Source organism: Apteryx mantelli, chromosome 4 (assembly GCF_036417845.1).
Source record: "Apteryx mantelli isolate bAptMan1 chromosome 4, bAptMan1.hap1, whole genome shotgun sequence".
In the NCBI taxonomy this organism is placed as follows: Eukaryota; Metazoa; Chordata; class Aves; order Apterygiformes; family Apterygidae; genus Apteryx; species Apteryx mantelli.
Genome location: NC_089981.1, coordinates 76,588,044 through 76,609,051, shown reverse-complemented (window position 1 = coordinate 76,609,051; position 21,008 = coordinate 76,588,044). Strand labels below are relative to the sequence as shown.

The window sequence follows — 21,008 nt, the reverse complement described above, 5'->3', positions numbered from 1 at the left end:
CTTTTGGGTTCTAATACAGGAAGGAGTTCTTTGACAGTGTTTCTCACAGTGTTAGAGGTACGTGACTTCGAAGTATTACTCCTACACACCAATCCTCTGGCACAGTAGGCAGGAAACATCTGTCTCTGGTCTGATGCAAAGTTGGGAGCTACTACTGCAACATCCTCATGAGGAGGAGGTAGAGCTGAGGAGGCTGAGGTTCAGGAACTGCGACCTCCCTACTACTGTATAACACAGAATAACCCTTTTATGACAGTATATGCAGGCAAATTAAGTTTGGGAACCTTGCTTTAATGGGTTAATGTTCTTCATTGCAGAAACACTGTTTGAGAGGAGATTCAATGCAAGAAGAGATCTCCTTGTGGTGTAGAAGAGCACCAGGAGTCTCTGTAGAGCCTCCAATTCTGTTTTAACATATCCCGCTTTACTGCTGGAGATCTGTTCTGGAGAACTTGGCTATTCCTGGCGAAAGACAAAGCACCCCATAAAGCAGCCAACGTTTACATGTGAAGGTCTCGTGACAGGCACTCCCATTGCTCATACAGCTGATTGCTCAGCTAGGAAGGGTATGAACATAGCTTTAGTTTCAAGTGTTCAAACTTGTTAGAGATGCTTAGATACTTATATTACTAAAATGTAAATACAAGAAGAGGAGGTGGTTAGCACTGTATCTTACACAAAGGAAATGAGTGACTAATTGGACCTGCTAGGACTGTTGCTCCAGACCTGAATGAGACCTGAAGAGTTCTTCCCCACCTACATCACAAATAGTTTAGCCTAGTTCCTCGAGGCAGTGCAGCAGCTAAAAGTGTCTGCCCTCCTGTGTGAAGAGGATGAAGTTAGTTGAATTTCAAGGACTTGTCTTCATGTGTTTCTAGCTGTAGGGCAGTTGAGACCTGCCCTACTGGTGGAGAAGATGTGAGATATGAGGCTTGTCAATCATTGTTGTGTGACAGGACTATATGGAAAACTCTGAGTCTTTGAAAAGTGATCCGTTACAAGTGAAAATCTATTACGAAGTGGAAATCACTTGGCAAAACAGCTACTGTAGAAAGTCCTTACTCCATTAAAACAAACAGGCTGTTCTTTTTCACAAATCAAGCAGAAAAATTCTCTAACTCTTTGGTGGAAGGATGTATGGGGACAGATTGTCTCCCTACAGCTCTGATGTATGAACTTCATAACAGAAGGCAGAGGTAGAAACATCCCCTTGCTCTCCCCCTGCCTTCCTCCCAGCGAATCCTTCACTTTAAAGGAGTGGAAGTTTAGGTTTTCAGATCTAGTCTCTTAAGCTACAGCACTCAGATTTCTAATAGCTGATTTATGTAATATGGATGACCTCTCAGGTATAGCTGTTTTTATTTGTAAATATTGGCAAGCATGAAATAGAAACAAGGTCCTTACTCAGTTACTGCATAACTGGGGCCAGGGGAGAAATAGGCTTGGAAAATAACTGGATTTTGAGCTTGGAAAGTAATTGGATCTTCCACTTGCTTATCAGAAAGGTAAATTCAGCTTTGTCCTCTATTATAGGTGGCTCATTCAGTATGTACGAAGTAATATGTTTGCCACTGAAAAGACCTGTACCCTAGGAGTGTGACAGATTTGAAGCAGGAATAATTAGGCTGTGCTATAAGCTTTTAGATATTAAAGATGAGTGACATGAGTGTGCAGTAAGAACTTGTCCCACTAGTATAATGAGAGATTGCACAAGAGAGCATGAAATTCGACATTGCAGTGAAGTGCCTGCTCTAAAAAAAATACCAGTAGACTTAAGAATAGGTTAGTCTTTGCATGAAGCTTTTTAACAATAAAATATTGCATTCTTTACTGAATGAGTAAAAAGATCCATTCTTTGTTATGTGAAGGATGGGATGTACCTATAGTGAGAGGGGAAGGGGGAATGAAGAGGAATGTGCTACTCTTCCTGCAAACTACAATAAAAACTGGACTGTTACCAGAGGCAAACTAGTTATTCATTAAGCTTGTGGGAAAAGGAAAAGGCAAGGTATGAAGCCGGATTTATTAGACAGACAAGACTGGAAAACATGGTAGATGTACTCTTTTTGAAATACACATTTCATTAACTCTATGATGTCCAGGAGGGCTAGCTTGGGTGCTTCCCCACCCCACCCCATCCTACCCCAAATCAAGGAGTATTTAGGGAACTTCTGTAATATGCTTTCTAGCATTCTAAACATCATCCTTCAGCCTCCTCTTATAAGGATCTCTAGTTCCTATATAACCCCAGAACAAATGGGCTGTAAAAGCTATAGTCAAATGCTTAGGTTGTGTATAACTTCTGTGCCTTTCTGCTAATATACTGGAGGGGGGATCCTGGTAGGATCAGGGTCCTGTTGCTATGCCATACAAGCACAAAATCAGAAGCAAAGTTTCAGTCCAAAAGTTGTGATTTGCTGCTTATCACCTTGACCTACCTGCAGCAAAGCCTCAAAATACCAGGCGCCAAGTGCCTAAATCAGTTCTTTGCAGACTTTATGCCTGCATTATCCCTCTGAGACATTTTCCAATCAAAAACTAGCAATGAGTTAAGACTTACAATTTTCATGTGTATGGATAGTCCAAATTCCCAGCGGGAACTGTAAAGGGAGGGAGGAATTGAAGCAAATGGACCATTTCCAATGCAACATGGCGAGCTCGAGGGGGAAGCCAGGAGCAGGATCCAGGAGTACTTTGTCATAATACTGCCTTCTTATAGACGATGGTAACGCCAGCTGCAAAAATTGCTACCTGCAAACTCATCCACAGGTTTTGTACATTGCCCGGAATACCAGATGAAGGCTGACTTAACAGCATACTAAAGCATACTTAACAGAGGTAGTTTAATATTGTATTTTAAGAGGGAATCTGCATTAAAAATAATGACTCCCTGCTCTTCCAACTTTCTGATATCTTTGAGGTACTTTTGTTTTGCACAGAGAGATGCTGAAACAAATGACAATACCTGGGTTGTTTTTACCAGGAAACTTTTTTGTGTGCATCCATTGTCAAGGAGAAAGCACTGCTATCTTTCAAATTTTTTCCTCCGGTGTGGTAACACAATGGAAATAAACAAAAACCTAACAAACTTCCTCATGAATTTCATAAGAAAACCTTTCAGATGTCACCCCTCTTCTACCTTCTAATGGCATCCATTAATTTTTTCCTCTTCCCCATTCCTTTGCCAAAAACATGTTCCTGCGGTTTACTTTCTCCCCTCCCTTGTTTCTGCACATCTTATGCAGTTTTCTTGCTCAGAGCACCAGGAAGCTGCACATGGTGCAAATGCCACTTGAATCCCTGCACAACATGCTGCTGGGTGCAAAGCAAAACAGGGGCAGGAGCAAAGAGCTGCTTTAGGTGCGAGTTACTGTATAGCAGCTGATATAGAGTTACCCAGTCTTATACAAGACCCTGGTCATCATCTTTGCTTTCCATACCAAGCATCTCACACAGAAAGAGCTGCTGCTGTGCTCTGCAGGGAGTTGCTAAAACAATGCACCCGGTTGGCAAGCAAGTCCTCAGCCACATGATGCTGGCAAGCAGCGTGCTAGTCTTGACTGAGCTAGGACTTTGCTTCCAAAATATGGTGTGGGCAATCTTCAAAATTCAGTGCTGGGTATATTGATTATATTAATTATTAAATAATAAATGTATTTGGGATGCCTCCTTTAAATCTGTTATGCCACTGCAGAATATGTGTATGGAGTATATTTAAGTGCAAGTTTCTGAACTTGCATGTTGTGCACACCTCAGCTCTTCAGCACTATGCCCAGACTAGTCTGCTGCCCAAGTTTGCTCAATGTGCCAAAACTGTTGTGTCCAGCATAGACAGATTGCAAATACTGGCCTCTCTGCTAACTCATTTTTGTCCTGCTTCCTCCCTGGGGTCATTTTCCATTAACCTCAGGTGCCAGAAGGCACAGTCACTACCTGAGACCTTGTTCCCCAGTACAGAAGTAAAAGCTCTTAAAACCGTGTACATTACACAAGCTCTGTTGCAGGAAGTATCTGCTAGGAAGTTGCATTAGCAGCGTAGCTAGCAGTGAGTAGTACTGGCTTACAGTTTAACTTCAGCTGCCATTCTTGCCTTTCCACAAACAGGCCAAACGCTGTGTTAAGATTACCCCATTAAACCTCAGGTTCCGCTTAGTCCCCTCTGCCCAGGTGGCCATTTGTATGCAACTCTTTTGACCTTCACTGCAAATCTCACAAATCTCTACTGCGCTCAATGTAGCTGGCTCTAAAATTCTGCAGGGTTTTTGAAGTGATAAGCCATGTTGTCCGGCAAGACAAACTGCTCTCAAATAGAGTGTCCTGGGGAGAACTTTGTTTGTCTAGGAGGTGGAGTGCTAATAAAACAACACCTGAGGAGATTTTGTGCAAATGTACAGCAGTTAACAAACTCCGCTGCTGCTGCTGCTCTCATCAGGTATGCTCAAAAAGCAGAGCATTGAGCTGGAAGTAGGAACAGGGATGACTGGTAACTCAGGAATCCTGATAGTCCCCTGAACCTGCCAGGTTTGACACCTTTGTGTCTTCTGGGTTCAGTCCTTGCTTCTACTAAAAACACGGCTGCCACCACCAATACGCAATGCTTCTATGACAGCAGCAGTTTTAAAACCCGGGGATTTTAACAGGGATAAAATTTTTTTAGACTCATGATCTAATAATGAATCTTGCAGCATTTTTAACCCTAGACTGAGGAGAGCAGCCCCCCCCCCCCCCCAACTCCGTCTGGTGGAGAAACCTGCCTCTCAGCTGTGCGTCCTGGTAGCAGAACAGGGGAAAACCCCCAAGCGTCGTCAAGGCTATATTTTTGGTATTTTCTCAATTGACATGAACTCTTACACCTGAAGCCCTCAGCAGCTAGTACTGCAAGTGGAAGACAGAGATTTAAATACTGTGTGTTGGAGTCTTGGCAATTTATAAGGTAGATCAGTTACCTCATTGTGAAGTTCCCTCCACCTCACAAATGAGAGAAAAATTTGATTCTGACTAATCCAAATGCGGAGATCCAACGTCTTGCAAATACTGTGACGCAAAACTCACTGCAGAATTCTGCTTAGAAGTATCCAAAAGTATTTAGGTATAATCTCGGTTTGGCTGAACTTCAGAAGCTTACATGCACTAACAGGTAATTTTACCTTATGGCTGTGCTATCTGATCTGAATAGGACTACTGAATGCACCTGACATTGGACAGCTAACTAACTACCTTGTTCTGTCTCTCTCTTGCTCTTCCAGGTGAAGAAGATTGCAGCAGAATATTATGATAACCTCCCACACCACCAGTCCTGGATTCGAGTTCTTTGGGCATTTGTTTTTGATGACACTATTGGTCCTTATTCAAGGGTTAAAAGACTTTGCAAACTGGCAAAAGAAAACTAATAGAATAGCTCCAGCTGCTACACTGGTATTTTGTTCGTTTGAATGAGCTGAGTTTTCAGCAACAGTAGAAGGGTGTGTGTGTATGTGTGCGCGCGCGCGCGGTGAAATAGCATCTGTGTATGCTTAATATCTCCCTGGAAGAAGAGGATGAAATGTTACCGTGATGCAATTGCAAGCCGCTATTTTAGTATATTGACACTTTTGAATATAGGATATTTGTTTATGTAACACTGAGAAACTAGATTAGAGAGAGTTATGCTTATGTGAATCTCTGGTCTAGATTTAAAATTAACTTCCTCATCCAGGGCTAAGTGTGTCTGACACTGAGTTTTGACCTGGTCTGCAAAGGAGAGTACTCTGTGTACATGTGTGTATGTGTATGTTTGGGCTGGTTTCGCTTCAGGCCAGCTTAAATGTACCTACTTTGCATGCACAGGACCATGCAAGCAGGGAGGCCTGGCATGCAGTAGTAAGTTATATCTTTTGTGAGACCCCAAGGGTACTTTTAACTTGAAGTCCTGTCTAATCCAATATCTTGCTTCTGACAACGGCTGGTAGTTGAGATTCAGTATAGGAAGTAGAATACGTATACATTTGGTCATTATTTTAGTAGCCATTGTTTGACCTTTATTCCAGGACTTTTTCTAAATCTTTCATGAATCCATTTCTATTCTTGGGATCCAATATTCACTGTAACTTATCGGCACAGCTGAACTGTGATGTGGAGAAAAACTTCCTTTTGTCTGCAGCGCGCTGCCTGATCAGTTAATTGGATGTGCCATAACTTGGGTTGTGAGGAATCATGAGTAGTTCTTTCCTAGTCATCTTTTCAGCAGTATTCGTACCTTCATGTTTCTCATACTTTTCACCACTGGAAGCCCTTTTCAGGATGGAAAGATTCTAATTTTAATTGCTGCCTGCAAAGGGTGTTAATATTTCTGATCATCTTTCTCACTTTTCTATATATTTTTATTCTTTTCTCTATATTCTTCTCTATATGCTTTCTTTTCTCTATATATTCTCTATATTCTATATCTCCCTTTCTGAAAATAGGAGTCAGGAGTACATGTGCCACTGCAGACATGGATACATTATGGTGACGTTTGTCCCTAATTGCTTTCAGAATAATTGCGACTTTTTTGCTCCCTGATCGAAGGGGCACTGACTTGACATTTGAGAAGCACATGATACTCTGTAGCTATAAAAATCCTCACCGATAGTCTTAGGGGGAAGTACCTGGAACGTGCAGCTGGGGTTGTTTCTTTCCCCGAGTGTCTGACTCTGCCCTATTGGCATTGACCTTCATCTGTCATTTTTACCAGTTAGAATAGTTAAATCTTCCTGCACCTCTTCTCCAACCATCAGCTTCTGGCTATCCTCAGTAATTCTGTATTGTCCAAAACCTTAATCACCTTCCCCTTCTCCAAGCACACTCTGCGTAGAACATATTGAACAATTTCTTGGGAATGAGGAGTTCAGACACCATTTAACAACTTCCCTCTGTTTTGGAAAGCCGACTCTATTTCTGTCCTCAGTAAGTGGTTAAAAGAGGGATTGAAGGATCCTCTTATACTGTGACAGCTTAATTTCTCTATGAGTTTTGGCAATTTTTTTTTCTTTTCTGGAAAACCATGCATATTGCAAAGAAAAGGATTACTCCATGTGCCTGTTGGTCCCTCAAAGTATTCTGTTAGACCTGGGAAGCATACTTTCCTCAATAATCACAGTCTCTGTCCTTCGTACAGCCCTGGACTCAGTGAGTCAGATTGTCATGGTAGTACCATCTCCTGTCCTTTTGCTAGCTTGCCTGGTACGACAGGTAGACCAGCTGGCCTGCAGCTCTTCCGGTTCCTCCTTCTCCATTTCTTTTTCCTCCCATTTCCTTGTCTGTCTGATTTTGACAGTATGGTAAATACCCAGGCTTGGTGCAAGATCCCTTGTGACTCTGGGGCTGAATACTGGTTCATTTACGGATACTGTTTTGCTCTGTGAGTTGGGTTTCTGGAAAAGGAGGGGAAGAACAGGACTACTTCTGACACGTCAGACTTCACTGGCTCTTCAGGTGCCTTTTCCCCAAAGAAAGCTTTGGTGTGGGAACCTCCATTAACTTCTTTGTATCAATACTCACCTCAGGGAGCTTCACTTTGCTATTACTTTGCTTCAGCGCTGCTGGCTCTCCACGATGAACTTCCTGTGCCCTTAGCCAGCTGTTCCTCAATTTTCTTGGCCAACTTTAGCAAGTTAATATAAAAGCCTTATAAAGTTTATGCCATTTTCCTCATTCTGACTATTGTACTTTTCCTTTATGTAGAGTGACCTTCTGGCTTGAAGTTCCCTTACTCAGCTGCTCCGTGATGCAGTCACCGATGTGACCTATAGACTCAACCTAGCCTGACACAGAAGCTATGGTGTAAACTGGGGGTAACCCCAGCTGGCCACTGCTTTCTCAGCCTGCCTCCCATCAGCGTTTCAGTCCCTGTCCCAACTTCCCACACCCAGGCAGCACGACAGCCCCCCTGCTCTGCTCTTGTCATCAAAGTGGGAATTTCAAGTTGCTGGAGCTTCTGGTGCTTGCAGATGTGCAGTGAGTTGGCTCTTCTAATGTGTGCTTTAGGTTGGTGCTGCTGGAGAAAGCTGTGATCCTATCTTCTCCTTGGGCACTTGTCCTTGTCACTACCAGTGATGTTGGCAGAAGGGTATTTTGTTTGTTTTTGTAAACACATGGTGAATGGGACTGGGTTGAAAGAACATGAGGGCTATGCATAGCTTTATTGTCTTAGCTTAAAAATTAATCTGGCTTCCCCTTCACTGTGCTGCCACACAAATGCTCTGGCAAGAGGAAGAAGGTGAGACATGGATAGGGACAAACAACCATATGATAGCTGGGAGGGAAGGCTAATGTCCCTTTTGATTTATGCTGATTTAGGCAATGTTGCAGCTGTACCCAAGGCAGGCACAGCGTGATGCCAGTGGGGCACCCTTCTCTACAGCGAGGTGTGAGTTAGGACAAACTAAATGAGTGTCTGGGAGGGGGAAATCCTCTGGCAATGCCTCTACGCGGCTGAGCACCACCACGCATCGCTGTTGGCAGAGCCGTACGCTCGGACTAACTCAAACACTGGCTGTGCTAGGAGCTGCCCTCTTGCCCGCAGGCTGGCGACGATGATGCAACTTGGCTCATCCAGCTCAGCGCTTGTCCCTGGCAGGAAGGGTGGCCTCCAGGCGCGGTCTCCGACTCCTGCTAGTCCTGAACTGGGCCCAGGAATCGTGCCGGGAAGTGGTGTGCGGCTTCAGCCAAAACTGGGCAAAGGCCAGAGCAAGTAACTTCATAGCAGAGCAGATCACAGCTAATCTCTGGCCCTGTTACTTAACTAGCGCAGTTAGAGACTAAATAGTCAGGAGTGGATTTACCAGTTTGTAACAGGTAGTGCTGGGTGAACTGCTGGGATTCAGATGAGGTGTTATTGCTTCCCCTAATCAGCCAAGTCCCCCACCCCATCCCCCCACCCCCAAATCTTGGGCCTCTGCTCCCACAGCTATTAAGTGACCCTGTGCAAACTTCAGTTCATTGTATCTTAATTATATGAGGCCTGCAGAGGTAAGAGAAGAAAGTAAGAACAACTCATTTACAGCAGGTTGCTAACGTTAGCAGAGGGGCACAGCATATATAAGCTTAGCCTGCATTTAAGATGCAGTTATTACCGACCTTAGGCATAATGTCACATTCCAAGGCAAAGTGAACTGTGCCAGGCTCCAACTTCCTGAAGCTTAATTAAGATTATGGGAACGTTTCACAGAATGATTGTGATCATTTGAGAGGCAGTAGTTTTGAAAAGTATTTGCTATTGTCAGGTATCCTATTAAATGAGTTTATAATTAAGAAATACTTGAGCTATTGTATGAGATTTATGCAATACACCATTATAGTCTTTACTGTTATTGATGCTTGGCTGTATTCTTCCTAGCTGGAAAGGCTCTTTCTCTTGGTCCAGGTGTTGCGGTACTGTGTTGCACATCTATATTTTTCTGCCTCATTTCTGATGCGGAAATCTTGCCCCACTACCTAACCTTTTTCTAGCCTTCTGCTCTGGAAGCTGGGATCTGGCTAGTTAGCATTAAATAGCTGACAGAAATCAGACTCCAGAGCTTCCAGTTGAATTAAACTTAAATTTCTCCCATAGAAGAACTATTCTTGTATTTAATTTACAGTATAACAATACTGAGAAAAAGTAGTTCCTGGACTGTTTTCCAAAAGTTAGATAGGGTTGCTCTGAAGGAGAGCCACACACACTGAGCTAAAGTAGATAAAATTTTATAACTGCAAAGCATACACCACCTTCTCCTAGTCTCCTGTGTATCTTCTTGCTAAGATGCAGTCCTTCCCATGTTGTACTTGTTGCTGCCTTGTGCCTGCTCCACTCTAAAACACTGCATGGCTCTCTACATGTCTGTGGGAGGCGAGCAAATGAGCAGCAATCACCTCTCTTTGGATTGCTGTGTTGAGCTTTGCACCTGAAACAGTTCCCAGGGCCTGGCTTTTAAAAAGAAATCTTCAGGAAGGCCTGAAGCAAAGCAAGGCATTTAGGAAAATTTTTGAAGGATTTCAAAAGCTGAGCTCCAATCTCTTACCTTGTACACAAAGTTATCAAGGAGATGGTATCAAGAATGCTGCCTTGTAAAGCTCGCACTGAATCAAGTCAAGCAGAAATCCCCATGATTACGCTTAGTGGAAAGAATGGCGCTCTCAAAAGATTGTATGACTAGAAAGATATGAGTGGTGCACACTGTTAAGTGTTCAGCCACTCTGATGCCGTGTCCTGTACACCTATCTCGGACTTCAGGTTGATTGAAATAAAGTTCACCAAGGACTGCAAAATGTGAAATATTAACAAATGACTCCCTTTAAGCCTCTAGTTCACCAATGTTGTGCTAGTGATTTCAGCTTGCTGTGGCTGCAGTGTCTGAATGCTTTCAATAGTCTTGTTCTGACTAAACACCTCCCTTCTATTTACTAGAAGCTCTTAGAAGTGCAGGTGATGGGACTGCTTTTTTTAGTGATGACAGGAGATGAAGTGCAGGAGCTAAGGCTGAAGGTGTGGGATGGTTAGTGGTGGAAGTGATAAATTTTAAGGGATTAATGAAACAAAGAAAGGCAGGGCCATGTGGACAATAAACAGTTTATTACCAATATGAACACAGATACTGTGATGCACTGACGTACCATTTTTTTATATTGTGATAACTCTGAGACAAAGAACTTGTTGGCTGACAACTAACATGTCTCTGTTTCTTCTGGTGATGCCACAATACATTTTTGTTGGCAAAGGATCTTCATTTACATTGCAGACTACTAATAAAATTACTTTGAAGTAATCTATTAAAAGCAAATGGTTCACATGTGTTCTTATCTACTACTAAAAAGAAAGGTAATACATTTAAATAAGCAAATACAAAATACAAAAAAGGCTGACAAATCCAATGTGCAGTGTCAGATGAAATCTAAAAAATCCAGAAATTTAAAATTTAATATTCTTTAGATTAAGACTTTTAAAATGAAGCGAATCCAAGGCAGCAGCAAGCTTCAAAGTGTGCTGAGTCTGCTAATAAAAAGGGTATAAGAACAAAGACAGTGCCGGTGTCCTCTCTCACCATCTTGCATGACCTTGGTACACTTAGAAATGATCCAATCTTCCTAGCATTCTTAGTACCGTCCAAATGCTTTGCAATCATTATGTTGTACTGATTCTACTCAACTCCTGCCGTATGGCTAGAAAACCAAACCAAAAAGTTAATGCATAACATTATACCCCGTGTGGTGGAAAACGCTAAGTATAGAGGTTACAGAAGTACACGCTGGTAAAAGAATGAGTGGAGGGTAAAAGGATGAATAAGGGAAAGCAGTCAGCTGTTTGCTTGCAAACTGCAGTACTGGTTTAACAAGTTGCATCTGTGATTTACACGAACGTCTTATTTTGCATTGCAATGAACTAGGAAGGCTCTGAGGGCCAAGCTGCGAGGACGGTAATGTACAGGTGAGGGTCTGCTCAGCTGCAAACTGCCCAGCTGTTTTGTGAGCACACAGGTCTAGGACAAGGGGACAGGGAATGGATTTTAGCTGTTTTACAGTTTCCTCTTTTTTCCCTCCTGTATGAACCTAAGATAGGAGCGCAATGCGTGGACAAACCTCTTCACATGCCTTAATGTGGGCTTCAGATAGGTATTTTGCTGTGTATTTCAGTAAGAGCAGTATTACGCTGCCTTACACACCATTATGTTGACCCGGAAAAATACATTTAGTCATATAATGCAGAGCAATTTCTAAAAAAGCATTGATCCATTTAGCACTGCTCCTGCACTTTTCACTGAGTTAGAAAAAGCCTGTGGCTACTTGGAAGGTCCTAACAAATGGAGAGAATGAAGGTCTGAGATTGCTTTTCAAGCATAGGGAGCCTGCGGAAGATGCTCAGGGAAAATTTTTTTCAGTTTGGTACCTTTGCCAGGCTGACAGTTTGGTACCTGAACGTCAGGCAGGTTACAAGCGATTTCACGCTCACCGATTGTGATAAATTGACATGCAACTGGGCTACTGGCAAGCCCTTTCACACACTCCCACCTCTGAGAAACACAGGACAGTGAATTTCTCACAGGTTGGGAGTGAAAATGCTTGTCAACAGCACAAAAATAAAGGATGTAAATACAACGTAATGATCACAGCTCAGTTAAGGTAGACACTTGTTCTTCAAATGTGTATATAAATCAGAGCTGCTCAAAAAAGTCTGAGAACACCATGGAACTCTCTGCAGTTCCTGTCATCTTATCTACAGGAAATTAGTCATAAAGATGAGAAAAATAATAATTTTTCTCTTTCTTACCATCAATTATCTCCTCTTTCACTTTGTGTAACTCTCTTACAACTTCCTCCAATATTTCCTGATGAGACAAAACACAAGTCAGCTGCTCAGAATTTCCTTCTAACTGGTGGAAGAACATGCAAGCTTAACACAGTTGTGCTGTGTCCCCCGCCTCCACTGATGATTAAAGCCTAGCACTACTAACAGGTATGTCTGCAGTCCCAGGCCAAGGATGCAGAAGATGCTGGCATATTTACTTGCATGTTTCTGTACAGACATTTTGATCCAACAGCAGTGAGACTGTGCTCTCCTGCTGCTCACCAACTATCCCTTCTATAAGCACCTAGTTATAGAGGAAATCAGAAGACTGAACAGCTGTTTTGCTTGTACAGCGCATGCATGGGGGAAAATGGGTAGCTCATCAAAAATCTCTTAAATATGAAAGACCTTTTCGCTCACCTGTTTCATTCGATCAAAATCTAAGGCATCCATAGCCACATCATTGCTGCTGCTCACTGGCTTCATCCTTGAGAGATGGAAACAGAGGATAAAAAAGCCAGTCAGTTCCTTGTGATGTATGCTAAGCTACAGCCACCCAGATGAAGGAGATGAAATCCACCACAGAGCAAGAAAGTGTGTGTTTTACCATTGCACTGCTCCCTCTTGTGCTTCCCAGGAGCGCTCTGCAGCCTGCTCAGCTTTAAGAGCAAGCAGCGCTGCTTGCCCACACTCGACCTCACCTGTCTTCTTGCATTGAAGATGCATTGGAGAGAGAGCAAAGACTGCAATGAAACTTGTACTTTTTTCTTAAAGATTTTAAACTAGATAATACTGAGATGACTTTAGGGGACAAAGCCTATTAACAATGAATTTTATCACAACACTGGCAATCTGCAAGATGAGTGTCTGTTTTTCTCTCTTTCACAGTCTGTTTTCTGTACAACAACCCGGTCTTGGCCAAATAGGCTTTAATCAGTTGCTACAATAACAGTAGAATTCAGGTTAGAAAAAGATTACTAGTAAAATAATAATCCAGTAATTGTTTCCTTGGAAGGCCTGACCTGAGCAGAGCTTGTTGATAACACTGCATAGCAGAGGCACTTTTTCTTGACCAAGAAATATAAACAATCTACCCTTAATGTCTGATACACTTGGGCGCTATCAGTCACCCAGCTCAAAGGAGTACATTAGTCAGTGAGCTGAACTCTGTGTGACTTTCTTTTTTTTAATCAATAACTATAAAAATGAATCATACTATATAATTTGTAGAAAATGTTTCAAGTAACTTTGCTGTCATTTTTGGTCCCAAACTCGGGGCTGGTCAAGATTTCACTGATGCTATGGGCATGCTTGGGTCTTGCAATCTTTTCTTGGGAAAAATCTTTTGTGTTTCCTACATTTTCACAGTTAAGTTGGAAGTAAAAACAGATACAGATGCCATCAAGTTGAACAGGAACAGAAACAGGCCACAGCTGAGAGCTTTCAAACCCTGCCCCTCATCTCCCTGCAAAATCATATGAGCAGGCAAACATTCAGCACTATTCTGTGTGTGAAACTATGAATGGAGTTTTCCACTGAACTCCTCCCAAGATGAATGGCATTATAAATGATAGCTGGTGAAAACTTGATTGCTGCTTTAAATAGCCCATGTTTCATTCCCATTTGCAAGGATAAACAATGTTCTTTTCTGTGTCTATTGTAAACTCTCACATGTTTCCTAGAACCATGGTGTCACATTGGTTTTAGGAGAGCTGGAGAGACCACATTTTGCTCTGCTAACACCAGTGCATCCCTTTGAATGTTAGGGCAGGGAATATCCCAGCAGCGGTAAGTCTGTGCAGGTATCTGCCATTGGTCACTCTCTCTCTGCAAACTATTAGTACTGTAGTACAAGTAACAGTGTAAAATAAGGAACATTTCTCTGCACTAAATGCTAAACATGTAAGCCTGTGGTTTATCTCCTTCTCCAGCTTATCCTTCCCTCTCAGTGTTCAGTACTGCAGTAACACAGGGTGGTCCTGGATCAGGAACTCTCTTTTTAGCTGTCCAATATCAAACTTTAATCTATGGGTAAGAATGGGGTGATACTGCAGTTTGGCTGTTTTGAGACAGAACTGCTGAATTCCTGCTTTAGGCTTCTCTGCTATTCTCTGCTCTTAATGGCTGCCGGCTTTTGCCCCCAGTATTTTTGAGTGCCCTGTCTGGTGGCTGGGCCTTTTTACTGTTTGGTGTTGCTAACTGCGGGATCCTCTAAACCCTTCTGTTGCACTAAGCTTTGCTCTCCTTTCCCATGCACCCACTGCAGCTGCATGGAGGAGTAACTTCCCTTTGCCAAGTTGCAGACCTTCCAGATCATTTCTGGCTCTGCTTTCAGATTTCTTCAGAGGCTGGACAATGAAAACCATTGGTCTCCTATTTGCAGGGTCATCCCAAAACTGCTGTGGTTTTGGAGCAACAAAAAGACGCTCCAAAATGTGTCTTCCACGTGGCACAGCACACTGCCAAGCTTGTGCCTCTGATTCAAGACCGCATATGCTTTAAGCACTTGCTTAAGTTTAATTAACTTCTGTGATGCACGTGCCTTCCTGAACAGGGGGCTGTTTCCACAGCAGAAGCCTTTGACACAACGCATTTTGCTTGCACATCATTTCAGCTGTACCCAGGCCAACTTTGTGCAGCGACAGACAAAGCAGATTGTAACAGAATGAGCAAAGACGTGACAAAGACGAACAGCAGTGCCGAATGCTGTGACTTCCCAAAGGACAAGCCAAGATGGTTAAGAAGCCAGGCTGTTAGCCAGTACCTAGAAGACACGTGGGATTGTGTGGGGCTCTTAGCTTCACAGCTCTTCACCACTGATGGGTTTCTACAGCAATGGAATGAAAGGAGACGTGAGTTGTGCACATGCCATGGGGACAGCAGGGCTACCCGGGCTGCCAGCCAGCCGCTGAACAACCCGCGCAGCTCACCTCGAAAGTAACGAAGATACAGGCTTTTCAACAGAATTGCTCCTTTCCCATGGCTTCTTTCCAGAGTCTGGAAAACAAAAAAAATGAAAACTAACTGTTTATTCTTTTTTCTTAACAATAAAACTCCCAAAACTGATTGTCTGAGACAGCTGCTTTTATTCAGTGAGGATGAGTGACTCAAAAGGATCCAGGAAAGCAGGAGTGCTGAATGAGCACGGTTGCCTGCTTCACAGAGAAAGCATTGGCAAAAATCTGCTTAGTGATCCCTTTAACTAGGGACCAAACAGTTAAATGATACTAAAAGGACTGGAAAAGGAGGAGGAAGAGCACAAATCATTTGTATTAAGAAATGCAGACTAATTGCTGCAAGGCTTATTTTATTCAGTACAATATTTATTAATTTGTATTTTAATTTAAGAAGTCTTCTGTTTCTTGTCTGTATAGTTGGCAGAAAAAGTGGGTGTATCTAAGAAAAGACAGGTGCGACCCCTGCCATGCAAATTTCCAGGGAATTTATTTAGCGTTGTTTTCATTTCTAACTTGCAGAAAATTCTCAAAAGCTGCACTACATCTTGCATTTGGAAATCTGTACTCTCATCCCAATCTTCCCTCATGAAAAGTGTTCAAAATTAAGTGTACTGTTCCAAAGACTCAAACAACACACAGCTTGTGCACAAGCACAAGGGTTTGCTCCTCTGTGAGGTCCTAAAAAACTCTTTAAAAGAATTAGGGGCATTCCTAGGAAATCTCTAGATCTTGTTCCTCATTTATATGCACCTTTCTCCTGGCTTCTTCCCCTTCGCTTGCAAAGCAACCAAATAATGGCTTTGTTCCAAAAGGAAGCTGGAATGGTTAAATGCTCATTCTCTCAGGAGAGATTTCTTTTATCATGTATGAAATCCAAGACTGATGAAAGAACGAATCTGACTGGCTTGCAGTTTATCTACTGAGGTACAATAATTTCAAATCAGCATAGGAAAAACATATTTTAGGCGCTGCCTTAATTTCACCTAGTAACTCTCAGGATCAGGTCTACTGCAACAAGCTACTACCATAAGGAAGGATTATAGTTTAGGATGAAAACCTCAGCTTTGTAAACCAGGACAGCTACATCAGCAAAAGTGAAAGAATGGAGGTATTAGTTCTTAGAGGAATCGGGTGCAGGGAAGACCCGGATCCTCAGCTACTTATCTGGACCCATATAACTAGATTTTTTAAGCTGTTTTGTTATTTTCTTGGCTATGAAGAGTATAAAGACACCATTTCATGCTGAATACAGTTTTTGAAACACTAGTTATTTGGAAAATTTCTTTTAGTTACCACTATTGCACTCCAAACTAGGACACTGAACCCAGATTCCAGGGGTGAGAGAGCTGACTAGCTTAAGAAGACACCTGAAACAGTAGTAGTTCAATTTAATACCTGAAGAATTCTGCTGTTGCTGGGTGGGACCTCGTGTAATGGGTGAAGAAGAGGTGCTAGCATCATCCTAGGAAGAGAAAAACAAGATGTTTCTTAATTTTGGAGATGAAGCGCAGAGTCCTCTCCTACTTTGGAGACCAGCCAGAGCACAGGTGGGACAGAAACAAGTCCTAGCATATCTGACAGGCGCTGCTGCCATGGTATGGGCTCAAGCACATTTAAACTTTAACCTGTCTCTCCCTCTAACATTAGGAAATACCTCTTTCTATTTTTCATGGACACTTTTCCACTAAGAACCGAATCGCTTTCATCCCTGTACACAAACCCAGGCTGAATTTCCCCTGACAAATGCTAGCTGCTGTTGTCCAAATACAAACCATCCAGTTCCCAAATTTAGAAGCTCTCTGCAATACAGAAATTGAGCCACCTGAAGAAACGCTAGGTCAGATCCCAGCCTTTTAGCCTAGGACAGCCACTGACTTCAGTGAGAGTAGTCCAGTTACTAACAGAATACAGGGTAACTTAATCTATCAATACTCCCACTAACTAGAAGATTAATACCACATCACAGATTTGGACTCTGCTGTCCGGGATTTATGTAAGTGTGACAGAGCACTGAACGTTGGCCCATATATTTGACATGTCAATATTATTTAACAGCCCTCAAAGCACACTCAGGCAAAGCATTACTTGTGTATGGTAAAATGAACCTGCACAGAGTTTGACAGAAGATACCCCCACCACACAGTGTACTCCACTGCACACAATAAACAGGTGCTCTCTAAAAACACCTTTCTGAACAGTTTGGTGCTACTAACAGTTTGGGGATGCAAACTAAGCAGAGCTTCAAGGCGAGAATAAATGGCAGAAACACAGCAGAGGCTGAATACCTTGAAGCTAAATAGCACCCTTCATCTCTGAATGAATGGTTCAAAATCAGCTTTGGGGCAAGATTAAGATTAATAGTTGCACAGCAGAATCAAGGATGCAATAGGCAAATTCCAGGCTTGAAGGATCCCTCCAGGAACTCCCCCAAAATAGCTGCTTTTCTCCTTAAACAGTGCAAATGCTTATTCTTGCTCTTGCTATAGATCTCTCTGAATGGGGGACAGTCTGTGTTTTCTGAATGGCTTTCCTCTGAGCAGCAGTTATCGCGTCTTTGGTGGGAATATCTCTGTACAGGTGATATGCTGGATAGAGGATGCTTCAGCCCATTGCCGCCATGGCAGCGAGCCTCCCCGAGGGGTACAGGCCAGCCAAATGAATGTGGTATGATCAGCAGCCCAGGCAAGCACGACGGGAAGGGACACAGCTCCGAGCCTGGCCTCTCCTGACATGGGAAAGATCTCCCACACTGTACCAGTTCAGCCGGTAAAAAGAAGTTCTTTAATTTGCAGGCTGAACTTCAAATTGCAGCATCTTTTACAAGCATCAAGTTCACCTTAAAAGCTGCATCAAATCCAAACTCTTGCTCAATTGCTTTTGCAGACAAAAACCAGAAATGCATCGAAGTTCCCCTCCATTTGTCCAACTTCCATCTTGTTTTACAGGGAGCGTTATGAGCAGGCATTTTAACTTTTGAATGGCTTAGTGGTTAATCTACTGTTCCCCTTCCCTCCTTGGAGACATGTTTAAACGCAGGCTGGGCTCCAAAGCGAGCTGATTCTTGCTTTGCATGGAGCATGGCAACCCAGAGTTACCCCACATGGCTGATGATCCTGCTCAGCCCAGCTGAGGCCGCAAGTTTAAAGTACGAAACGTGGACCTGATCTCAGATGACTTGCCATAAGGGTTCATGACATCTTCTTGAGGGGCAAGAGCCTACAGTATCCTAAAATATTCAGAGCAGATCATGAAAAAGCACCTAGTGACCTGGTTTGGACAATATCTCACCTATGAATAAGAAGGCAATTCTTGTTTCTAGTGTGCTCTTACTAGAGCAGCTACATTTAACTTCTGATTCCACATACAAATATATTAATAAATCAGCAGTCATTCCCTGACACATATGTGAACGAGTACAGGCCTTTAGCTTACAAGGCAGCATATCAACGTATCTGCAAGAGCAAAACAGCAAGGAATCCTTCACTTACATTTTGGCTTTCCTCTTCCTTTTTGTCAGCTGGCTTGTCTGACTGCGATGCTGCTTTCCTCCTTTGCAAAGGAATATGAAATAGGACACACAGTCAACCCTCTAGAAACACATTTCCTGCAGCAGGCGCCAGTCTCCTCTCAAGAAGGCTGATTCATGCTTTGGTGGGAGTCATTATTTACTCAGTTCATTTTAGGGAATTTGACAAAGATTGAATATGTTTGGTTGCGTAGGATTTGGATGGTGGTGAGGAATCCAAAATTAATGTTATGAATCAGGGAGAGGGGCAATATTTTGAGGCAGTGTTTAATAGGATACAGGGTGTACAGCATACAGAAATGTGTCAAAGCAGAGAGAGAGGACATGCAGTTGGGTACGAAAATGGGTAAGAAAGGGAAAACTTCTTTCTAGGGCTCAGGAACTGGCTGCTTCTGGAAGAAACGAAAAGACCCCCAAGCTGCTCAGGCAGATATTCTAGTGAAGGGCCAAACTGCCTTCTCAGGCACATGCAATATCATTTTCACAGTCGTTCTATATCCCCTTATTCACACTCCCGTAAGCTAGAAGCCCAGCAATAAGCTGGAACTCTTCTGTCCCTTTGCTTTCTTCTTGGGTGTTAACTGCACTGACTGAAGAAAAGAAAAAACAAATTCTTTGTTTTCAAGCACTCAAGAAATGTGCTGTGTATTGATCCTCTGGACATCCGATTTCCCACTCAAGACTATTGGGGAACTGCACCTCTACTCTCCACATGCATTTTGATTGTGATGATCTAATCCACCTGCAAACACTACCTTTTGTAGAATTTTTTTTCTTAACACCAGTATGACAGATTTTTCATTTAGTCTTGATTCTGAAGTGGACAAAATTCATCCCGTAGGAAAAAAAAAACAAATCCCAAATGGCTTTTAGAAAGACTTCTGAGTTTAAAAAACCTCCACAAGTTTGTCAAAGGATTTTTTTTACATATCATTGGCAAAAGAAAAGCCTCACTGTATTGACAAATCAGAGGATTTGATGTAAATTTGGCAAAAAACAGAGGAGTAAAATACATGCATGTTTTTATAGGACATGGTGCTTTCTGGGAATTATTTATAGACATTCAACTGCATTAATAATTTTATTGTACCAGATAAAGAATAGCTTTTATCTTTAGTTGATATTTCTGGGGAACAAAGGTTATAATAGTTATGAGCCTGAGCCAGGAAAATATTTGCCAGGGTGAGAGATCAATGTTAGATTATGTCTTGCAACAAACTTAACTGGGCTAGAAATGACAGCGGTCTGTGAGATAGTTCATTATTTTCTTGCAATTCAGTTCTGAAACAAACAGCTGCTCTCATGGGGGCCAATGTTTGTAGAGCACAATATTTTATATCACCTGAGCTCTCAGAGTAATTTTTCTCCGTTACTTACCCAGCATTAGATACATCTCCTGTTTCTGAGCATGTGCTTTGCTGCTCCAAAAAGGGTCCCTGAGATTCTGTGCTCATCGCTCAGTGATTTTTGTATTGAACATACTCAATTTAAAAACACCTTTTTTTTTCCCAACTGCCAGCTTTGTAAAAGTAACCTGAGACACAGTGTCAAAGGTTTTGCAGCCAAGATAAGTCCTCTCAGTATCAGTTTAACAGTATGTGTCCAGATTGCACCCTTGACTGACACTTCTGTATTTTCAATAACTTCCATGGTTTTGTGAAGCAGCTCTTAGTAGACAATTCTGCTGATGACACACACCTGGGGAAGGGATTTGCAGCTCAGTCGTTTTCTCAGTACTGGCTGCACAGTGCCCACTGGAGTACAGGTGTTTTTGTTAAAATCCTGAAGTAATTTGACCCTGAACAACTAAAGAATCTGGATCCCACTGCTGAAAGCCATATTTGTGTACATTTTAGACTAGAACCACAGACAATGACATGGGCGTTTGCAGGGATTTCTATATCCGAGCATACGAAATGTCCATTTAGCTTGCATGTTCGAACAGAGCTAGTTACCCCAAAATCTGGTCACCAAACCTGACTTTGCTTACAGATGTCTGCAAGTCCAGCAAGGTCAGTCTTGACATGTGGCAGCACAAAACAGATCAGAAGTTGAACCAGTAAATAACTACTTTAATTAAAAGCTATTAAAACTATTTTAATTTTAAGAAGAGAGAAAACTATACATTTGATGTTTTACACTGCTGGTAACTGTTTTTGCAGTTCTGTGTGTTTATTTAATGCTTTCCAAAGGATTAAATCCATGATCCATGTTCAGAATTCCTTCTGAAGTGACCAGGACATGG

General features: G+C 42.4%; 2 protein-coding genes across 4 annotated transcripts in view; one reads left to right on the top strand and one right to left on the bottom strand.

Moving 5' to 3' along the window:
• Nucleotides 1–5,401, top strand: part of DEGS2 (delta 4-desaturase, sphingolipid 2) — a 30,101-nt gene extending 24,700 nt beyond the window's left edge. For both annotated transcript variants that reach the window (XM_067294967.1, XM_067294966.1), the window contains exon 3: nucleotides 5,247–5,401. In XM_067294967.1, coding sequence (XP_067151068.1) covers nucleotides 5,247–5,390 — 144 coding nt within the window. In that variant the 3' untranslated portion in view covers nucleotides 5,391–5,401. The remainder of the gene's footprint in view (nucleotides 1–5,246) is intronic.
• Nucleotides 5,402–10,549: 5,148 nt separating this feature from the next.
• The window catches only part of EVL (Enah/Vasp-like), an 83,025-nt gene continuing 72,566 nt past the window's right edge, over nucleotides 10,550–21,008 (bottom strand). The window contains exons 8-14 of one of the 2 annotated variants that reach the window (XM_067294963.1): nucleotides 18,726–18,786; nucleotides 16,633–16,699; nucleotides 15,211–15,277; nucleotides 15,045–15,107; nucleotides 12,701–12,767; nucleotides 12,263–12,320; nucleotides 10,550–11,157 (exon numbers count right to left, since the gene is read on the bottom strand). In XM_067294963.1, the coding sequence (XP_067151064.1) occupies nucleotides 11,120–11,157; nucleotides 12,263–12,320; nucleotides 12,701–12,767; nucleotides 15,045–15,107; nucleotides 15,211–15,277; nucleotides 16,633–16,699; nucleotides 18,726–18,786 (421 nt within the window). In that variant the 3' untranslated portion in view covers nucleotides 10,550–11,119. The remainder of the gene's footprint in view (nucleotides 11,158–12,262; nucleotides 12,321–12,700; nucleotides 12,768–15,044; nucleotides 15,108–15,210; nucleotides 15,278–16,632; nucleotides 16,700–18,725; nucleotides 18,787–21,008) is intronic. The other variant, XM_067294964.1, reaches the window with a different exon arrangement.